The sequence below is a fragment of the Gossypium hirsutum genome, chromosome A01 (genome assembly GCF_007990345.1).
Source record: "Gossypium hirsutum isolate 1008001.06 chromosome A01, Gossypium_hirsutum_v2.1, whole genome shotgun sequence".
NCBI classification, from domain to species: Eukaryota; Viridiplantae; Streptophyta; class Magnoliopsida; order Malvales; family Malvaceae; genus Gossypium; species Gossypium hirsutum.
This window is the reverse complement of record NC_053424.1, coordinates 44,292,493-44,310,626: the sequence shown is the minus strand read 5'-3', so window position 1 is coordinate 44,310,626 and position 18,134 is coordinate 44,292,493. Positions and strand designations below refer to the sequence as shown.

Sequence of the window (18,134 nt, the reverse complement as noted above, 5' to 3'; positions counted from 1 at the left end):
TAAACTGTTTCAAGGTAGGGATACCTTGTTACCTCACGTAGTCTTTTATGTACTTATTAGATTTAATTAATCGTTTGAATTGACATAGGGATATGTACAAGAGATTATTTCGATTTAATAAGTATGCATGTGCAATAACATATTTGCCTATTAAGATTTGTTTAATCGGTTGAATTGACATAGGGATATAGTCGAGAGATGAATGGATTTTGGTAGGTAAGTATGTTCATAAATTAGCAAATTACCGAGTTTCCGTAAATTTATTTGTAACAAGATAAACATAAGTTAATAATTCTAAGTTAAGAAATGTAATTAATCTAACACAATTATGTCATCTTGATTAAAATCGTATTTTGAAATCGTGCATTTGAGATTTATTTATTTAGTTTACTTAGTTTAAAATCTTAGCTTTTAATCACCCTCTTCAAACATTTTTCTTCACCAAAGTGTTTTAAATAGCATTCATAAATAATTCTTTTCACAGTCCCTGTGGGTATAATAACTCGACATTTACTTGTCATTTTATTACTTGTTGCGATTGTGTACATTTGCACATTTCCGTCGTTCCAAGTTTTTGGCGTCGTTGTCGGGGACTGTTTTAAAAAGTCATTATTTGTAAATTTGTTAGTTTTGTATTTTGGTTTATTTTTCTGTTCAATTTTAACTTAATTAATCTTTCTATGATTATTTCAGGTGTTTATGAGTATTGACCGAATTATCGATTTACTCCCTGTAGACCCTGAGATAGAAAGAACTTTTTTACAGCGAAGAAGTTAAGGGAATCAGAGAAGGACCGAAGAGATGAACCTTGAAAATTTGAATTAAGGAAACAGAGCAAACCCTGCTCAAAATCCTATCCTTATTACTGATGAAGGGATAGAGCTTTAAGACAGTATGCCATCCTAGTGTTTCATGATCATAATCCGGGTATTAAGAGACCCAAAATTGAGGCACAACAATTCGAACTGAAGCCAGTGATGTTCTAAATGCTTCAGACTGTAGGCCAATTCAATGGAATGCCTACCGAAAATCCTCATCTCCACTTAAGACTGTTTATGGAAGTGAGTGACTCTTTCAAGTTAGCCAGAGTACCTAAAGATGTCTTACGATTGAAGTTGTTCGCTAAGGGACAGAGCTTAAGCCTGGTTGAACTCATTGCCACCAAATTCAATTTCCACATGGCAAGAGATAGTAGAAAGATTTCTCATGAAGTATTTCCTGCCTAATAAGAATGCTAAGTTGATGAATGAGATCACTGCCTTCTAACAAATGGATGATGAGTCCTTGTATGACGCATAGGAAAGGTACAAAGAATTATTACGGAAGTACCCTTATCACGGAATTCCACATTGCATCCAACTTGAGACGTTTTATAATGGTCTTAATGCCCACACGAGGATGGTAGTGGACGCTTCTGCTAATGGTGCTCTCCTTTCTATGTCTTATGATGAGGCTTATGAAATCATTTAGAGGATTTCCAGCAACAATTATCAATGGCCAACCAATCGAGCAGAGTCAGAAGACGAGTCACTGGAATACAGGAAGTAGATGCTCCCATTTCACTCGCATCTAAGGTATTCTCAATATCCTCAATGCTTAAAAATTTTACCGCTAATGGGTTTATAGTTTTACAGCACAGCCACCGAATCAATTTGAAAATGTAGCCTGTGTCTATTGTGGGGAAGGACATCTGTTCGAAGAATGTCCATCGAACCCAGAATCTGTTTATTATATGGGTAACCAGGACCAAAATCGAGGAAGACAAGGACTACAATCTAATACCTACAACCCATCGTGGCGAAACCACCCTAATTTCTCATGGAGTAACCAATGGGCTGGACCCAGTAACACATATGCCCAACCTAGACCAACCCAGCCACCTATTTTTACCCAACAAGTTCAAAAACAACCTCAAGCTAAACCATCCAATGGCTTAGAAAACTTATTGAAGGCATACACGGTTAAGAATGATGCCTTAATCCAAAGCCAAGCAACTACATTGAAAAACCTAGAAAACCAAATGGGTGAGCTTGCAACTGAACTCAAAAATCGACCATAAGGTGCTTTACCTAATGATACGAAGAATCTAAGAATCCAGGAAGGATCATTGTAAAGCATTGACATTGAGGAGCAGAAAGACATTAGAGCCCAACACTGTTGAAGTTTAAAAAGAGTCAACCGATGCTCAAGACTCAGAGGAAGTTCAACTGAGTGTTGAAATTCCAATTTCACCAGAACCAGAGTTTGCCAAATCTGACAAGGTAACTTCAAAACTAGCTAATTCTGATCAACTAACAATGTCGTTAGATGCAGAATTGCTACAAAAGATGAATCAACCAGTTCCAGTAAAGAAGCCTCGACCACCCTACCCTCAAAGAATTCAGAAGTAGAAGTAGAAAATTCAATTCAAGAAGTTCCTAGACGTACTCAAGCAGCTTCATATCAACATCTCGTTGGTTGAAGCACTTGAACAAATGCCTAACTACGTCAAATTCATGAAGGATATCCTGTCTAAAAAATGAAGACTTGGAGAATTTGAGACGGTAGCCTTGACAAAGGAATGCAGTGCATATCTTTAAGACAAACTACCCCCAAAATTGAAGGATCTTGGATATTTTACCATACCTTGCAATATTGGAGCAACATATTGTGGTAAGACACTATGTGATTTTGGGTGCGGGTATTAACTTGATACCTATGTAAATATTTAGGAAGTTATGGGATAGATGAAGTTAGACTGACTACAGTTACACTTCAATTAGTATATCAATCCTTAGCACATCCAGAAGGAAAAATCGAGGACGTATTGGTACGTGTAGACTATTTTTAGCAACCGGAAGGACCCTTATTGATGTGCAAAAGGATGAGCTTACTATGTGTGTTCAGGATGATCAAGTAACATTTAACGTTTTTAAGTCTATATGATTTCCTGACACAATTGATGATTGTTTTGCAGTGTTCGATTTAAATGATTGAATCAAGGATAAGGAACTCAACTATGTTGAGGATCCATTAGAACAAATTTTGACATCAGACCCTCAAAATGATGAAGAGAATGATGAATACTTAGCTTTGTTAGAAGCTAATCAAAGGGGATTTAATCCGCAATCCCGTTTTGAATCTTTGGAGTTAGAGAATAGGGATTATCCCCAACCAAAAGCATCAATTGAGGAGCCACCTAAATTAGAACTCAAGGTACTTCCTTCACATTTAAAATATGTTTATTTAGGTAACGCTTCTACTTTGTCTGTGATTGTTTCAGTAGAATTAACTAATGAGTAAGAAGAGAAACTCACCCTTGTATTGAAACAATTTAAGAAGGCTATCGGATCGACCATAGTCAATATTCACGATATTAGTCCATCTGTATGCATGCATAAGATCATATTAGAAGATGGCGAGAAAGGGACGATTGATGGACAATGAAGACTGAACCCCATCATAAAGGACGTAGTAAAGAAAGAAATCATCAAGTGGTTATATGCGGGTATAATTTACCCCATCTCAGACAGTTTATGGGTAATTCCAGTCCAGTACATACAGAAGAAAGAAGGTATCACGGTCATTGAAAATGAGAATAACGAGTTGATACCGACTAGAATGGTTACGGGATGGAGAATTTGTATCGATTATCGGAAGTTGAACAAAGTGACTAGGAAATACCACTTTCTTTTACTGTTTTTGGATCAGATACTGGATAGACTCTGGGGGTGAGACTATTACTATTTTCTTGATGGATACTTGGGGTATAATCAGATTATAGTAGCACCAGTAGATCAATACAAGACAACATTCTCCTGCCTATACGGTATATTTGCATTTAGGCGTATGCCATTTGGTTTATGTAATGCACCTGTTACATTTCAAAGATGTATGATGTCTATTTTTACTGACATGGTTGAGAAATATTTGAAAGCTTTTATGGATGATTTCTCAGTATTCGGAGATACGTATGATGATTGCCTAGCCAATCTAGCCAAGGTATTAAGGCGATGCAAAGAAAAAAACCTCGTACTCAATTGGGAAAAGTGTCATTTCATGGTACAATAAGTTATTATTCTAAGCATCAGATAACGAGATATGGAATCAAGGTAAATAAAGAAAAAGTAGATGTTATTGAGAAACTCCCACCCCCAACATCTGTAAAGGGTGTTAGGAGCTTTTTGGGCCACGCTGGTTTCTATCAAAGATTCATCAAGGACTTCTCCAAAGTTGCTAAACCTTTATGCAAATTATTGGAGAATGACGTGACATTTAAATTTGATGAAGAGTGCTTAAGAGCTTTTAAAGATTTAAAGAGTCAACTAGTTCAGCACCCATAATCGTCACACCAGATCGGGATTTTCCATTTGAATTGATGTATGACGCAAGTGACTTCACGATAGGAACTGTTATGGGCTAGCGAAGGAACAAAGTTTTTCATCCCTGACAAGAGCTCAACTGAATTACAAGGCAACAGAAAAAGAGTTACTTGCTATTGTGTTTGCTTTTGACAAGTTTCGATCTTATCTTGTAGGTACCAAGGTGATTGTTTATACGGACCACTTGACGATTAAGTGTTTGCTTGCCAAGAAAGACGCTAAGCTGAGACTAATCCGATGGGTACTTTTACTTCAAGAGTTCGATTTAAATATTTAAGATCAAAAGGGAGTAGAAAACCAAGTAGCAGACCACTTGTCCAGATTGGAGCCGGAAGAAGGGTATTCTCCACTTATACTAATTCAGGAGACATTTCTAGATGAACACATACTGAAGGTAAATCATGTCCATAATACCCATTGGTTTGATGATATTTCTAACTATTTAGCTTGTGGTTTGATGCTGATTGATAAGACATATCATCTAAAGAAAAAGTTTCTTCACGATGTGAAGTACTATTTTTGGGAAGAACCATATATGTTTAAAAAGTGTGCAGATCAAATGATTAGGAGATGCGTGGCAGAAGATAAAGTATATAAGATTTTATACCACTATCACTCAGCTCCGAGTAGGGGACACTTCAGAGGTACACGTATTGCGACCAAAGTATTACAAGCCAGATTCTTTTGGCCAACACTATTTAAAGACGTATATGATTATGTAAAGAGTTGTAATCGATGTCAAAGGGTTGGAAATGTCACCAACAGAAATGAGATGCCTCGAAAAAACATTATTGAGGTGGAATTGTTTGATGTTTGGGGTATTGACTTTCTCGGTCCTTTCCCTCCATCTTTTAGTCACAAGTACATCTTGGTAGCTGTAACTACGTGTCTAAGTGGATTGACCTGAAGCATATCCGACAAATGATACTAAGGTTGTGATGAAGTTTTTGCAGAAGCATGTGTTCATGAGGTTTGAAACCCCACGAGCCATCATTAGTGATGAAGGGTCCCATTTTGTGAACAAGTGGTTGAAATGGTTACTTGACAAACATGGAGTGAAGCACAAGGTTGCCACAGCTTACCATCAGCAGATGAATGGGCAAGCTGAACTGGCAAACAAAGAGATCAAAGGCATACTTGAAAAGGTAGTTTGCCCAAATCGATGAGATTGGTCCAAAAGACTGGATGATGCTTTATGGGCTTACAAGACATCATACAAGACACCTTTAAGGATGTCACCCTATGGGTTGGTCTTTGAAAAAGCCTATCATCTGCCTTTAGAGTTAGAATACAAAGCTTATTGGGCTCTCCAACAACTCAATTTGGATCTTAAGCTTGCTAAAGAGAGACAGATGATCCAACTCAATGAGTTAGAAGAATTCCAAATGTTCTCATATGAGAATGCCAAATTACTCAAAGAGAGACTTAAGAAATGACATGACAAGCATATTCGAGTTCGAGAATTTGAAGCAGGTCAGCAGGTCTTATTATTTAATTCCAGATTAAAGTTCTTTCCAGGCAAGTTAAAATCACATTGGTCCGGCCCATTTACAATTCACTGAGTTTATCCATACGGAGTTGTCGACCTTCAAGGTAAGGGAGGTATTTTCCGAGTCAATGCTCAACGCTTGAAACATTACTGGGGGGTTAAAATTGAACAGGATCAAATCTCGTTCATTTTATCAGATTTTAATTTCCTTTTTTTTCTTTTTAAATAAATATTTTAGGGTATATTTTCGGGATTAGTATGTTTAAATAAATTCTGTTTAGGAGATTGGAACTTAAGCGGGACCGTTTGTGACCCCCCCAATCTTTCCTGGGATTGATTTTAACATAATCTTGTGAGAAATTATCCCCTAAATGGCAAAATAAATTTTTAGTTTCAAATAAAAGGGTCAATTTTGATCTAAGTTTTAAATTGCAACTCAATTTCAGATTTTTTTTAAGTCTAAGTACTTAATTAAATAATTTTCAAAATGTGGTTGTTCTTTTTGTAAATATTAAAAATAAGATGCCTCTTTTTGTAAATATTTTCAAAAGGCTTCTAGAATAAATGTTTTTAGTTTAATAAAAAAGATGATAATTATTAATATATAATTATATCTATTATAATATATATTAATTATTATCAACTTTACATGGAGTTAGGATTAGTTTTAATTTAATCATATTTTATTTGATAAGTTTTTATCTTAATAAATTAATAACAAATAATAATTTAATATGCATTATATTAATTATTAATTGTTATTTACTTTGAGTAGAATTAGAACTTAGAATTTTTAATTATTAAATTTCTCTAAGAATTATACTTTAACTCCTATTTCCCTCACTATAAATACCATAAACCTTCTCTATCTTTCTTCATTCAAACTTCTATCCCACCAAGCCATCTAGTGCTATAGCCCTCAACTCCCTAGCCACAGCACTACCGACAGCCTAGTCGGTCAACACATGCCCAGCAGCCCTCGCACACAGGCACACTAGCAGCTCGCCTGGCCTTCTTCTTGGCGCTGCACCTACTCCTCTCCTTAACCTGCGCTCGCCCCATTGTTGCCTGCTGCCGAGCAGCTACCTACGCCAGGTTGTGCCGCTCCTTAAACCTGCTCGAAGTGTCTGCTTGCTGCCCAACACCCGTGTGGCACATCAGCCCTATTACTTACACCATCCTTAGCGGATAATCCTCCAACCTACCCTAAATCGACCTCTTTTGTTTTCTAATTATTTTTTTAGGAGTTCTTAATTTTTATAAAAAGGTGGTAAGACAAATTTTTCTCTTAAATTTTAAAATTTATCATTTAATTTTTCAATTTATTGAATTATTAATATTTTATATTAATTAAATTTTTGAGAAATTATTTTCCATCTTATGTTCAGGTTAATCATGCCTCGTAAAAGAACTCATGCCTCTGCCCAAATTGACGAATCACAAAGCAAATTCCATTGTGAAGAAGCCAAAATGAGATACGAAAGTGTTTTCAAAAATCAACAGATAGATCCAGAGAAAGGCTTCACATTGAAAGAAAGCAATTATATTGATTTCATGGCACGTATTCGTCAAGTTGCTGAAACTCTTTTTTGAGAGTTGTTTTGTGAGAAAAAACCTAGTGTGGATGAGGAGTTAGTTCGTGAATTTTATGCAAATTTAACATCAAGCGAGTTGACGGAAGTATCTGTCCGCAGAATCAAAGTACCAATAACATCAAATGCTATTAATGAAATCTTTGAATTACCTGATTTTGGAAAACGATGAATATTTTTCCTTGATGAGCGATTTGGGCCTGAAAATTTGCAAGAAATTCTCGAGAAACTTACAATTCCAAATTCCAATTGGATTGTGTCAAAACAAGGAATTCACACTTGTCGAAAAGAATATTTGACACCAGTTGTGAAGGTATGGTTCTATTTCATCCAATTCAGCCTTATGACTAGTTCACATGGAACTACGATTTCATTAAAACGAATGGTCTTATTATACTCAATTTTAACTGGAAAGACCATTGATGTGGGAAAAATCATCTCGAGAAAGATGCAGAATTGTGCTACTAGATGTTCTGGCCCAACTTACTTCCCTTTTACGATAACAATTTTGTGCTTGAAAGCTAAAATTCTTGCAAACGTAAAGAAGACAGGTTATAACCAGGGCGCAATCACAGAATGGGACCTCTATCAAATAGCTAGAGACTCTGTTCTACAGCAACGAGTTGAAGAAAATGAGGATCTGGAAAAAGAAGAAGAAGATCCTACAGAGGTCGAACTAATGCAATCAGCTGAAATCCCTAATAAGGTAAAACCAATGGAACCAGAAGCCGAACCTGATGTCACAACTTCAATGTTCAAAACCCAATCGCCTCGTCCAGGTCTTCGATATGAGCTATCAAAATTGATGGGCTTAATGCAACATATACAATGGCAGCAACAAGCTTATTAGAGATATTCAAATATAAGGGATGACTCCATGAGAAGTGCTTTTACAAAAATATACAATGACCCGTTTATTTTTGTGCCTGAGTTTCCAAATTTCATATTTGAACCATGGAGTCCACTATCGAAGAGGGAGCAAAGCAATTCATGAAAAAACAAAGATGATGGAGCAAAAAACGAGTCAAATTCGGAAGAATCTGCAAATAAATAAAAGGAGGGGGATCTTAACTTTATTTTATTTTTGTTTTTAAGTTATCTTAGGATTAAGTTTAATTAGGAATTTTTATTTTCGCATAATAAAACAAAAGGTGGAAATCATTAATAAACAAGTCGCAAAGTATAAAGTGTAGCAATAGATATATACATGTCTAGGATTAGATTTAGAGAGAGCTTGGTACTTAAGCAGTCAAATTGACTAACCTCCTCTTTTCTAGAATCCTACTTGGTGTATAGTATCTATTCACTTTTAAGAATGAAGACATTGTTTATCTTAAGTAGGGGGGCCAAAAAATTGAAATTGTTTCCAGTTAGAATAAATTTCTTTCTTTTAATTATGATTAGGATATATTTTGTCCAATAAATTTGAAATTTTGTTAAGTATGTTAAACTTTAGTATAAATAAAGTTCGATTATTTCAATAAATTGTTATGTTAGCTTAATAATGACATAAATGTATTTTTAATAAAGCATGCAAATCATACCATAAAATTTTTAGTTCCTTAGGAAAGTTAGGTATGCATGAAAGTTTAAGTCTCTAGAATTGATTTAGTAGTTTCTTGAGGCGAAATCCTAGGAAGCATGGAATGTTGAAAATGATTTAGGCAACTTTTGTTTGGATCGTTTAAGCCTTTCAAGCTGACCTTGATGAAATTTTACCTTTTGAAACCCAACTTTGAGACTATATGGCCTAATTTTATTTGAACCTATGCAATATTTAGTTATCACGTTTCTTTTAATTATCTTTAAATTATCCTAAACACTAGACTCAGTATTATGCTGAATATTCTTTGAAAATAAGTTTGGGGAGTTGAAAAGAAGTATCAAATGCTCAAAAAAAGAAAGAAAGAGAACATACGTACTTGAAGGAAAATAGATGTACAAAAGAGCATGTGAAAACAAAGTAAGTTGGTGTATTGAAGGTAAACATTTCGAAGGTCCGATTGAAGCTGAGTCTAGGGTCTTTAGCCTAAATTTATCTATCTTTTACCTACCCCTAGTTGAGCCACGTTACAACCTTTGTAAAGACCTATTGATTTAAGTTTCTATGCTACCTACATTAATGGAGAGAAATTGCTATGTTCAACATATGAAGCATAAGTTAAACTTAATGATTGCAGCTTAATCTTAAATAAGAGAATAAAATCAAATTGGTAGGGATTTACATGTTTTAATTGAGAAAGCATTTAGTCTATTTTTGCTATTATAGTAGTTATTGCTATTATAGTAGTTATTGCTGGTCATTTGAAACACATCTCAAGCATTCACATCTTTTCCCTTTTCTCTCCATTTTCTCTCTTCTTTTCCATTCCAAATTCCCTTGCTCTCATGTGCATTTCTCCTCTTGGAAAAGGGGCATTCATCAGCCATTTGGAGCATCAATTAAGTGTTCATAGCAGCCTAGGTTGACGAGGACAACGGAGAAGGTAGAAAGGAGCAAACTAATCAAGCCACGGAAAAACACCGAATTTGATTCTTGATTCCCTATCTTTTTAATTTTTGTTGTTATTATGATGAACATATCTGTGGATATTTATGTTGTTGGAATGGTTAATTTAATCAATTTAGCTTGAATTTAATTCGTGTTAAGTTGATCGCATTTCGTTTGCTAAAATTGTGTTTATGTTGTTATATGCCTCGGTAAGATGCTTGATTAAGTAAAATCATGACTAAGTTACTCTTGTATTACAATTGTGAGGTAGCTAATGAATTAATTATTTAAACGGATTGAAATTGTAATTAATGGACACAGTACTTAATCAGTGCATGTTTAATCATCTAAGGTAGCTGAGGGTTAAATTAGTAACGGTATCTGACGATACATTTGCCTTGCATAACTTGCAAGATTATTGTGATTAAATTGTTTCAAGGTAGGGATACCTTGTTACCTCACGTAGTTTTTTATGTGTTTATTAGATTTAATTAATCGTTTGAATTGATATAGGGATATGTACAAGAGATTATTTCGATTTAATAAGTATGTATGTGCAATAACATATTTGCCTATTAAGATTTGTTTAATCGGTTGAACTGACATATGGATATAGTCAAGAGATGAATGGATTTTGGTAAGTAAGTATGTTCATAAGTTAGAAATTTACTGAGTTGCCGTGTTCATAAGTTAGAAAATTACTGAGTTGCCGTAAATTTATTCGTAACAATATAAACATGAGTTAATAATTCTAAGTTAAGAAATGTAATTAATCTAACACAATTATGTCATCTTGATTAAAATCGTGTTTTGAAATCATACATTTGAGATTTATTTATTTAGTTTACTTAGTTTAAAATCTTAGTTTTTAATCACTCTCTTCAAACAAAATATTTTTCTTCACCAAAGTGTTTTAAATAGCATTCATAAATAATTCTTTTCACAATCCCTGTGGGTGCGATAAGTCGACATTTACTTGTCACTTTATTACTTGTTGCGATTGTGTACACTTGCACATTTCTGTCGTTCTAGTTACCAACCCTATTCGGTTTAAGTCTCGCAACTTAGGCGGTCTTCACCGACATAGTCTCCCGAATTTATCCTAATGACTTGTATAAACTATTTATTTAACATGCAAATGAAGTTATAATTGCTCCGGCAATGAATGTAACATCTTGTATGTAGGACCCGACGACTAATTCGAGTATGGGATGCTAAAAAAGCAACATCTATAGGTTTTAGACAACAGGTTTGATGGTCTCTGACCATCATCGTGCAATAGGCGCAAATAGTGGAGTAGTAACCTAAAGCAGTGCGTCACACAGATGAATAGAGTTGTGCAAGGCAATCCTGGGTTGTGTTGGAGCAAAATGTGAATGATGTTTTCGAGGTAATGCTAGGTAGGTGGGACAATTGGCATGTGTAGACATATTGAAGGGTTGGGTTACTCACTCAAGCTCAAAGACCCTCTTGAAATTTGGGAGGTTTGGACACAAATCTAAATGGGTTTGAGTTGGCCATTTACAAATATGAGTAGACTTGGTCAAAATTCGAAACTCTTATTTTACGCTTTATCGAGTTTAGACAACTACATATAATATTAATATTATGTATAGGTACGGCTGAGGGGTCACCCATAAACATCTCTAGGCGCATGGTAATGCTAGGCAAGTAGGAAAATTGACATATGATAGTGTTAGGTAAATGGGGTATATGGTAATGAAATGAGTTATTAACCTAAAATTTTTAATTTATATATATATTGACTTGTTAAAATTTTTTAAATTTTTAAATGAGGTGAGAGACCGTGAAAAAGAATTTGAACAAAAATAATTGAGAAAACCAATTTAATATGTATATTGAAAAAAGAATATATTTGCTTTAAATTGTTAGTATTTTTTAAATCTTTAAATGGGGTGAAAGAAATTGATAGGACAAAAGAGGTGTTTTTACACAATATGGTAAAAGTTTTCTTCGGTCTTTTTCAATTTCGATATTAAGGTAATTAATTTTTGTCAAAAAATTAAAGTAATTTAATTTTTATCAATCTCAAAAGTGAGCATCAAATGATAATTAATCACAATATTAATGTTTTTCGTCAAATTTATATATTTTGATTTGTATAATAACAAATTTAGTCTTCAAAGTTTACATATTCTGTCTAATTGTTTATATATATTTGAAGCTAAAGTTATTTATTTATTTATTCTTTTTTAATTTCTTTTAGGTTTTTTTTAGAACCAGGATCAAATTGACAAAATATGTAAATATTGAAGGCTTAATTTGTTATTATATCTATCAAAATTATATATAATTGGCATAAAACATTAATTATTGTAATTAACTAGTGTTAGTTGCTCACTTTTAAAATTGACCAATTTATTTAATATCAAAATTGAGATGAATTAAAGAGATATTTTTACATAATAATCAAGAAAATTAATGTGTTCTTTCTTTTAAATAAAATAAACATAATTTCTTTTATATATTTAGATTATATATTATGAATTTTTATATATTTTTATTTTAAATTTTTTAATATTATATATATTTGATAAAAACGTCATGTGATATGTTTTTTGGGCAAAACTATCACTTATTCTTTTTAATGGCATTAAGAAGTAGACCAAAATCTATATAGACGGAAAAGTTAAAAAAAAAAGTAAAAAATATTAGGTACAATGTGAATTATATTTCATTAACAAATGGTGAATTAAAGAGTTAATTTACTATTTTCTTTCTAAATTAATTTCTAAGCTTGAAAAACATTTTAATTATATCTTTAAACTATTGAAATTATATCAATGAGATCTTTTCATTATTAGAACTATTAATTTATCTATTAATTGGCACGTCTGATCTTATACGATATAATTTAAAATGAAAATTTTAAAAGAATATAATAAAAACAAATGCAGTAAAAATCTTAATTTTGAGGTTTGCAAAACTATTACAAAAGTTTTATCGTTCATTTTCTTTTTTTAGTTTTACTTTATTTTTAATTTTAAAAATTATTTGACAATGTTTCATTTAAAAAATTTTATTTTAAATTATATCAAATAAGATTTGACATGTTAATTAATAATTTTAATAATAAAAATTTTTAATTGATATATTTAAGATGGAATTAAAATATTTTTAAATGAATTTAAAATATGAGTAATAGTTTGAGGTGTTTGATAGAATCAACCATTATTTAAATAAAGGCTTTTGAGTTGTAATAAAATTATTAATGCTCTCTCCAAATAAAATTATATATCTCAAAAAGGATTTATAAAGTTTTCTTCAAAAATTCCCGACCCGCTCTCATATCTCTTCACACATTCCCTCCGCCACCGCCTCCGTGTCCTCCTCCAGTTTAGGACGCAAGCCTTCTATTCCAGCTGCCGACGGACCAGGAAATTAAGGTAGTTTTTGAAACCCTAAGTTTAATTTGAAGACTTGATTTCCACTTAAGTTATAAGATTTTGTTTACTTCGTTGAGAAGGCCAAATTATTTTAAAGTAATCGGTTGCTGAAGCAGCGGACCGTTTTCGCCTCTACTTTCCGTTGCACTGCTATTTGCGGCCGCGATTCCGCAGTGCTATTGGTGTGAAATTTGTTCACACCGTAGCCCACACCGCTGCCTCCGCTATTTGAAACCCTCCGGCTGCAGAAATTTGACCTTTTTTTTTTCTTTTTTCGTTTGTGACAGTTAATTGAAGTTTGTTAAGGAAATAATGATCTATACGGCGATTGACAACTTCTATTTAACGGATGAGCAGCTAAAGAACTCACCTTCAAGTAAAGATGGCATAGATGAAGCAACTGAAACTACACTAAGAATCTATGGCTGTGATCTCATCCAAGAAAGCGGAATATTACTTAAATTGTAACTATTTCTTTACTTTTTTGCGGTCAATTTTAGTTCTATAAATCATATGTTATAAGGAATTTCCTGATTGCTTTATGTTTCTTTAATTTTGTACATACAGACCTCAAGCTGTCATGGCTACTGGCCAGGTTCTTTTCCATCGTTTTTATTGCAAGAAGTCATTTGCCCGCTTTGATGTCAAGGTTAATCTCTTTTCTTCTTTTCTTAGGCTGTTGATAACTTATTAAATTGGGAGGAAGAGGAAAATTAGTGTTAATTACCTATGATTTTGTTTTTGTGTAGGATCAATTAGTTTTGGTACATTTGAGTTGTAGTGGGTGTTTCCTACTGATTTCCCTTCCAAATTCTTCAAGATTGCAAAAATCTATCCTTGTTTGACATTTTAATTTCTTTGTAGATAGTTGCAGCTAGCTCTTTGTGGCTTGCATCAAAATTAGAGGAAAGTCCTCGGAGAGCAAGGCAAGTAATCATAGTTTTCCACAGAATGGAATGTAGAAGAGAGAACTTACCGATAGAGCATTTGGATCTATATTCAAAGGTGAGATCGATTAGTTCATATATTTTAGCAAATTCAGCACTTCCTTTTTAAAGCAGGTCGTCTAGGCTTTATTCCTAGTGGCTGTTTCTAACTTCCTGTTCGTTATTTGCAGAAATTTTCAGACTTGAAAGCAGAATTGAGCAGAACCGAAAGGCACATACTGAAAGAGATGGGTTTTGTTTGTCATGTTGAACATCCCCATAAGTTCATATCTAACTATCTTGCTACCCTTGAAACACCTCCTGAGTTGAGGCAGGAAGCATGGAATCTAGCAAATGATAGGTACTTTTGCAACAGAAGCATCCTTTATTCACAATGTTCATCTTTTTAGTGCATGTTTTATTTGCTCGTTTAGTTATTTTAGGTAATTAATAGTAATTACTGTTCTTAGTATTAATTCTATACACTTAGGTTCATAAGCAAACCAAAAAGGTTCTGCTATTATGACCAGTTTATAGTTGAAGTTAGATGGCAAGTTCAATTCCCAATTGATAACTCAGTGGATATAGATATTGGAATCTGTTCTTACTATTCTGTTGGAGTCCTTTCAACGAACCTAACAATTTCATGCAATAACAGTGGGGCATTGATATGACAAACCTAACATTGAGCATAACGTTTCTGAAGTAGCAATCTTGATATGTAATTGGAGATAGGAAAATGATATTTCTAGAAGGGAGAATTTCTAATATCTGCTGGATTGTTCGTCAACTCTTTAGAAGAGATTCAAAATTTTAGAAACCATAAAACAAATAGAGGGTTGATTACAAATTAAATGTAGGTTGTAAGGTTTCAGTAAGATAAATTTGAATTCCAAGTGGTTCTATGAATCCATATTGGAAAATGTTATAGTTTGCAGTTTTGGTTTATTTATTGTGGCTTCAAAACATTCTTTGGCAGAGCCTAGCAATGGAATTTCTTTATTTTTGGTGATATTAGCTTCTATTCTGGCTTTTCTTCTCAAGAAAACTATTCAGGGTCATTATGCTTATACCCTTTTAAAACTGATTAATAGTGTTACATGTGGTTAAGAAGAACTAGAGAGAGGGTGAGTGGAAGGAAGATAGTGTAACAATGGTGGGAATGATAATATGCATATGGAGTAGTCGTGAGACACAAGAACAATCATTACATGAGAATGCAACACTTTTTGTAACTTGTTGGTAAGAATGACATGATTCTGGTCAAAGGAGTTAGAGCCTTTGCTTCAAGGCTAAGGCTTTGCTTAGTAGAGTGAAAAGAAAATTGGAAGGATGGAAAATCGAAGGGTAGAAAACTAGATGGATGGAAAACATAATTTTTCTTTCCATAGATGTGCTTGGTATGAAACATGGAAAAATGGAAAGAAAAAGTAATTTTCTTTTCATCCATTGCTTGGTAGAGTTGAAAAATGGAAGGAAAGAAAACAAAACATTTGAAAAATGCATAATTTTGATATAACATAAACGTCTCTCTCATTTTCTCTACTCTTATCATTTAAATCTGGAATGATTGATTTTTATGCATTACGATGGAGGAAATTGATCATTTCTCCTATTTTCTTTCCTCTTACTTTTCTTCCCAACCAAGCACACTTCAAATTTTTTTATTTTTCCACTCCCTCCTCCCATCCCTCTACTTTTTCACCCAACCAAGCACACCCCAAGTGTTTTAACCTTTTTTTTTTTGGATCCCTGGAGGTTCATGCCAACTATTGACATAGAAATAGACATGGATGGTGTAGCTAAATTATGATTGCTTTGAAATTATGGTTGCAGATAAATCTTTTCTGATGCATTTTTTTTATCTCCCTTGAGCTGTAATGTTCTGAAGTTTCTGCAGATAAATGTTCTTGCATGAGTTGATATTTCTAGTTCCATATTTGGATGACATTATGTATGAACTGCCTTAGAAAAGCCACTGCTAGTGTTTATATTTGGATTCTATGCATTTACATGGAAGTTCTACTTGCATCTAAATTTTAGTTTGTGTTGTCAATGTCCTTTTCATTGAACCACTAGCATATGTTATTCTTTCTCTTGGTGGAACTTGTACTATTTTTTGTGCTGATGTTCATCAACTCTCTTTGGAGTAGCTTACGTACAACCTTGTGCGTTCGATTCAAGAGTGAAGTTGTGGCATGTGGAGTTGTATATGCTGCTGCTCGCAGGTTCCAAGTCCCCCTTCCTGAGAACCCACCATGGTGGAAGGCTTTTGATGCAGATAAATCTGGGATCGATGAGGTTTGTAGGGTTCTGGCTCGTTTGTACAGCCTTTCCAAGGCTCAATACATTCCTGTATGCAAGGATGGAAAACCATTCACATTTTCCACCAGATCTGCTGATTCACAATCTCAGCCACCTCCAAAGGTGAATCCGACTTTTAGTTTCTCACCTTCCATTCTTTTTGAAGTTTCACTGGCCGGATGTTCTGCTAAAATATTTATATTAAATCTCCAAGCACATAATCTCTTCTCTTAACTGCACCTATGGCATGAAAGAGCAAGGGGGATAGAATTGAGGAATTCCTGAACTTCCCTTTTTTATATAACTAAGCTAAATTCAACATATATGAGCTCTTTAGATTAATCTAATCAAAGGTGGAATTGAAATTTTCTCACCATTTTGCAGGAAGTTCCGCTTAGCCCGCCAGCTAATAATAATGCCAACGTTTCCAACACTACTGTAGCAGTAGCTGATGTAGAAACCGAGGGAGCAAAAGAAGCTAAGATTAAGATGGCTCTTGACAAGCTGAAAGAATCCAAGCAGAGTGATGATGAATCGAAGAGCATGCCTACCACAGACAGTGATGCAAGAGAAGAACCGAGGCATAAATCCAAGTCTGAGCACAAGACAGAATCAAGCGGAGAAAAGAGCAAGGACAGGGACAGGGAAAGGGAGAGGGACAGAGAAAGAGACAGAGAGAGAGCAAAGGCCCGGGATCGTGACAGGGGCAGAGATTCTGACCGGGAAAGAGAGCGAGATGAGACCGAAAGGGACAGAGATAAAGTCAAGGATCGAGGTCATCGATCAAAGGATAGAACAAAGGATTCAGGTTGTTCCATTTATTCTCGTTACAGGAATGGATTAAATATTTCTGATTTTGATTACTCGTATACCTATTTACTAACCACTATGATTTTGTAGCAGGGGGGCATTCTGAAAAATCAAGGCACCACTCATCACGCGGTATGGTTTTAGCTTTCCACGAAGTTTTCAATCACTGTAATTTCTTTGTTATATAGATTAGTTCGTGATCTGAAACTGTTTCTCTTTTCCCAGATCGTGATTATCGTGGCTCATCGTATTCTTCAAGGGAGAAAGATCGTCATAGACATCACTCCTATGCTTAGAACAGTCTTGAAGGAGCATTGCATGTTTGGTACCTTGTAGCCATGACAGTTGCTTGCCAGGCTAACTGAAAAATGTCTGATATGCAGAAATGTAACAGTAGTTTATGTATTGCATTTGGAGTTAAAATGTCTTTGGTCCAAAATTATTATTTAAACATTCAACTTTCAAATTTGCTTAATGCAAACAGCTAATGGTTTCTTGCTACCAACTATTAGTTTGCCAGACCTTGAAACAGTCTTCGCAAAACACATTCGATATCTATATATAGACTAGGTTCATAATACGGTAAATTAATTTAATATTTTCTATAGAATATAATTAAATTGTTTTTCTTGTATTGTATTAATTTAAAATTTAAATTGTAAATAAATATAATAAGAGAACTTTAATCTTAATATCAATAGAAAAAATTATATGATCTTTATTTTTATCTAAATTTGCACGTAAATTGTTTAAA

The 18,134-nt window shown here is 34.0% G+C and overlaps 1 protein-coding gene and 1 non-coding gene across 3 annotated transcripts; one reads left to right on the top strand and one right to left on the bottom strand.

Moving 5' to 3' along the window:
• Positions 1 to 1,236: 1,236 nt before the first annotated feature.
• LOC121206423 (small nucleolar RNA R71) lies at positions 1,237 to 1,343 on the bottom strand. Its single transcript, XR_005901474.1, has one exon. It is a non-coding gene; the product is annotated as a small nucleolar RNA R71 (small nucleolar RNA).
• An 11,812-nt stretch (positions 1,344 to 13,155) lies between these two features.
• Positions 13,156 to 17,881, top strand: LOC107930652 (cyclin-L1-1). Of its 2 annotated transcripts, none has more exons than XM_016862344.2 (9): positions 13,156 to 13,340; positions 13,628 to 13,804; positions 13,908 to 13,989; positions 14,205 to 14,345; positions 14,458 to 14,627; positions 16,420 to 16,693; positions 16,955 to 17,378; positions 17,474 to 17,512; positions 17,606 to 17,881. In XM_016862344.2, exons 2-9 carry the CDS (start codon positions 13,653 to 13,655, stop codon positions 17,674 to 17,676), a joined length of 1,353 nt encoding a protein of 450 aa, XP_016717833.1. In that variant the 5' UTR covers positions 13,156 to 13,340; positions 13,628 to 13,652; the 3' UTR covers positions 17,677 to 17,881. The 2 variants fall into 2 exon arrangements, with proteins under 2 accessions (XP_016717833.1, XP_016717831.1); XM_016862342.2 differs by having other exon boundaries at positions 13,162 to 13,340; positions 17,471 to 17,512.
• The last annotated feature ends 253 nt before the right edge of the window (positions 17,882 to 18,134 follow it).

Coding starts and splice junctions, on each gene's coding strand:
- LOC107930652 (XM_016862342.2), top strand. CDS start 13,653: ATGATCTATACGGCGATTGACAACTTCTATTTAACGGATGAGCAGCTA. Junction 16,694..16,954: donor AATCTCAGCCACCTCCAAAG/GTGAATCCGACT, acceptor ACCATTTTGCAG/GAAGTTCCGCTTAGCCCGCC. Junction 17,379..17,470: donor GGATAGAACAAAGGATTCAG/GTTGTTCCATTT, acceptor ATGATTTTGTAG/CAGGGGGGCATTCTGAAAAA.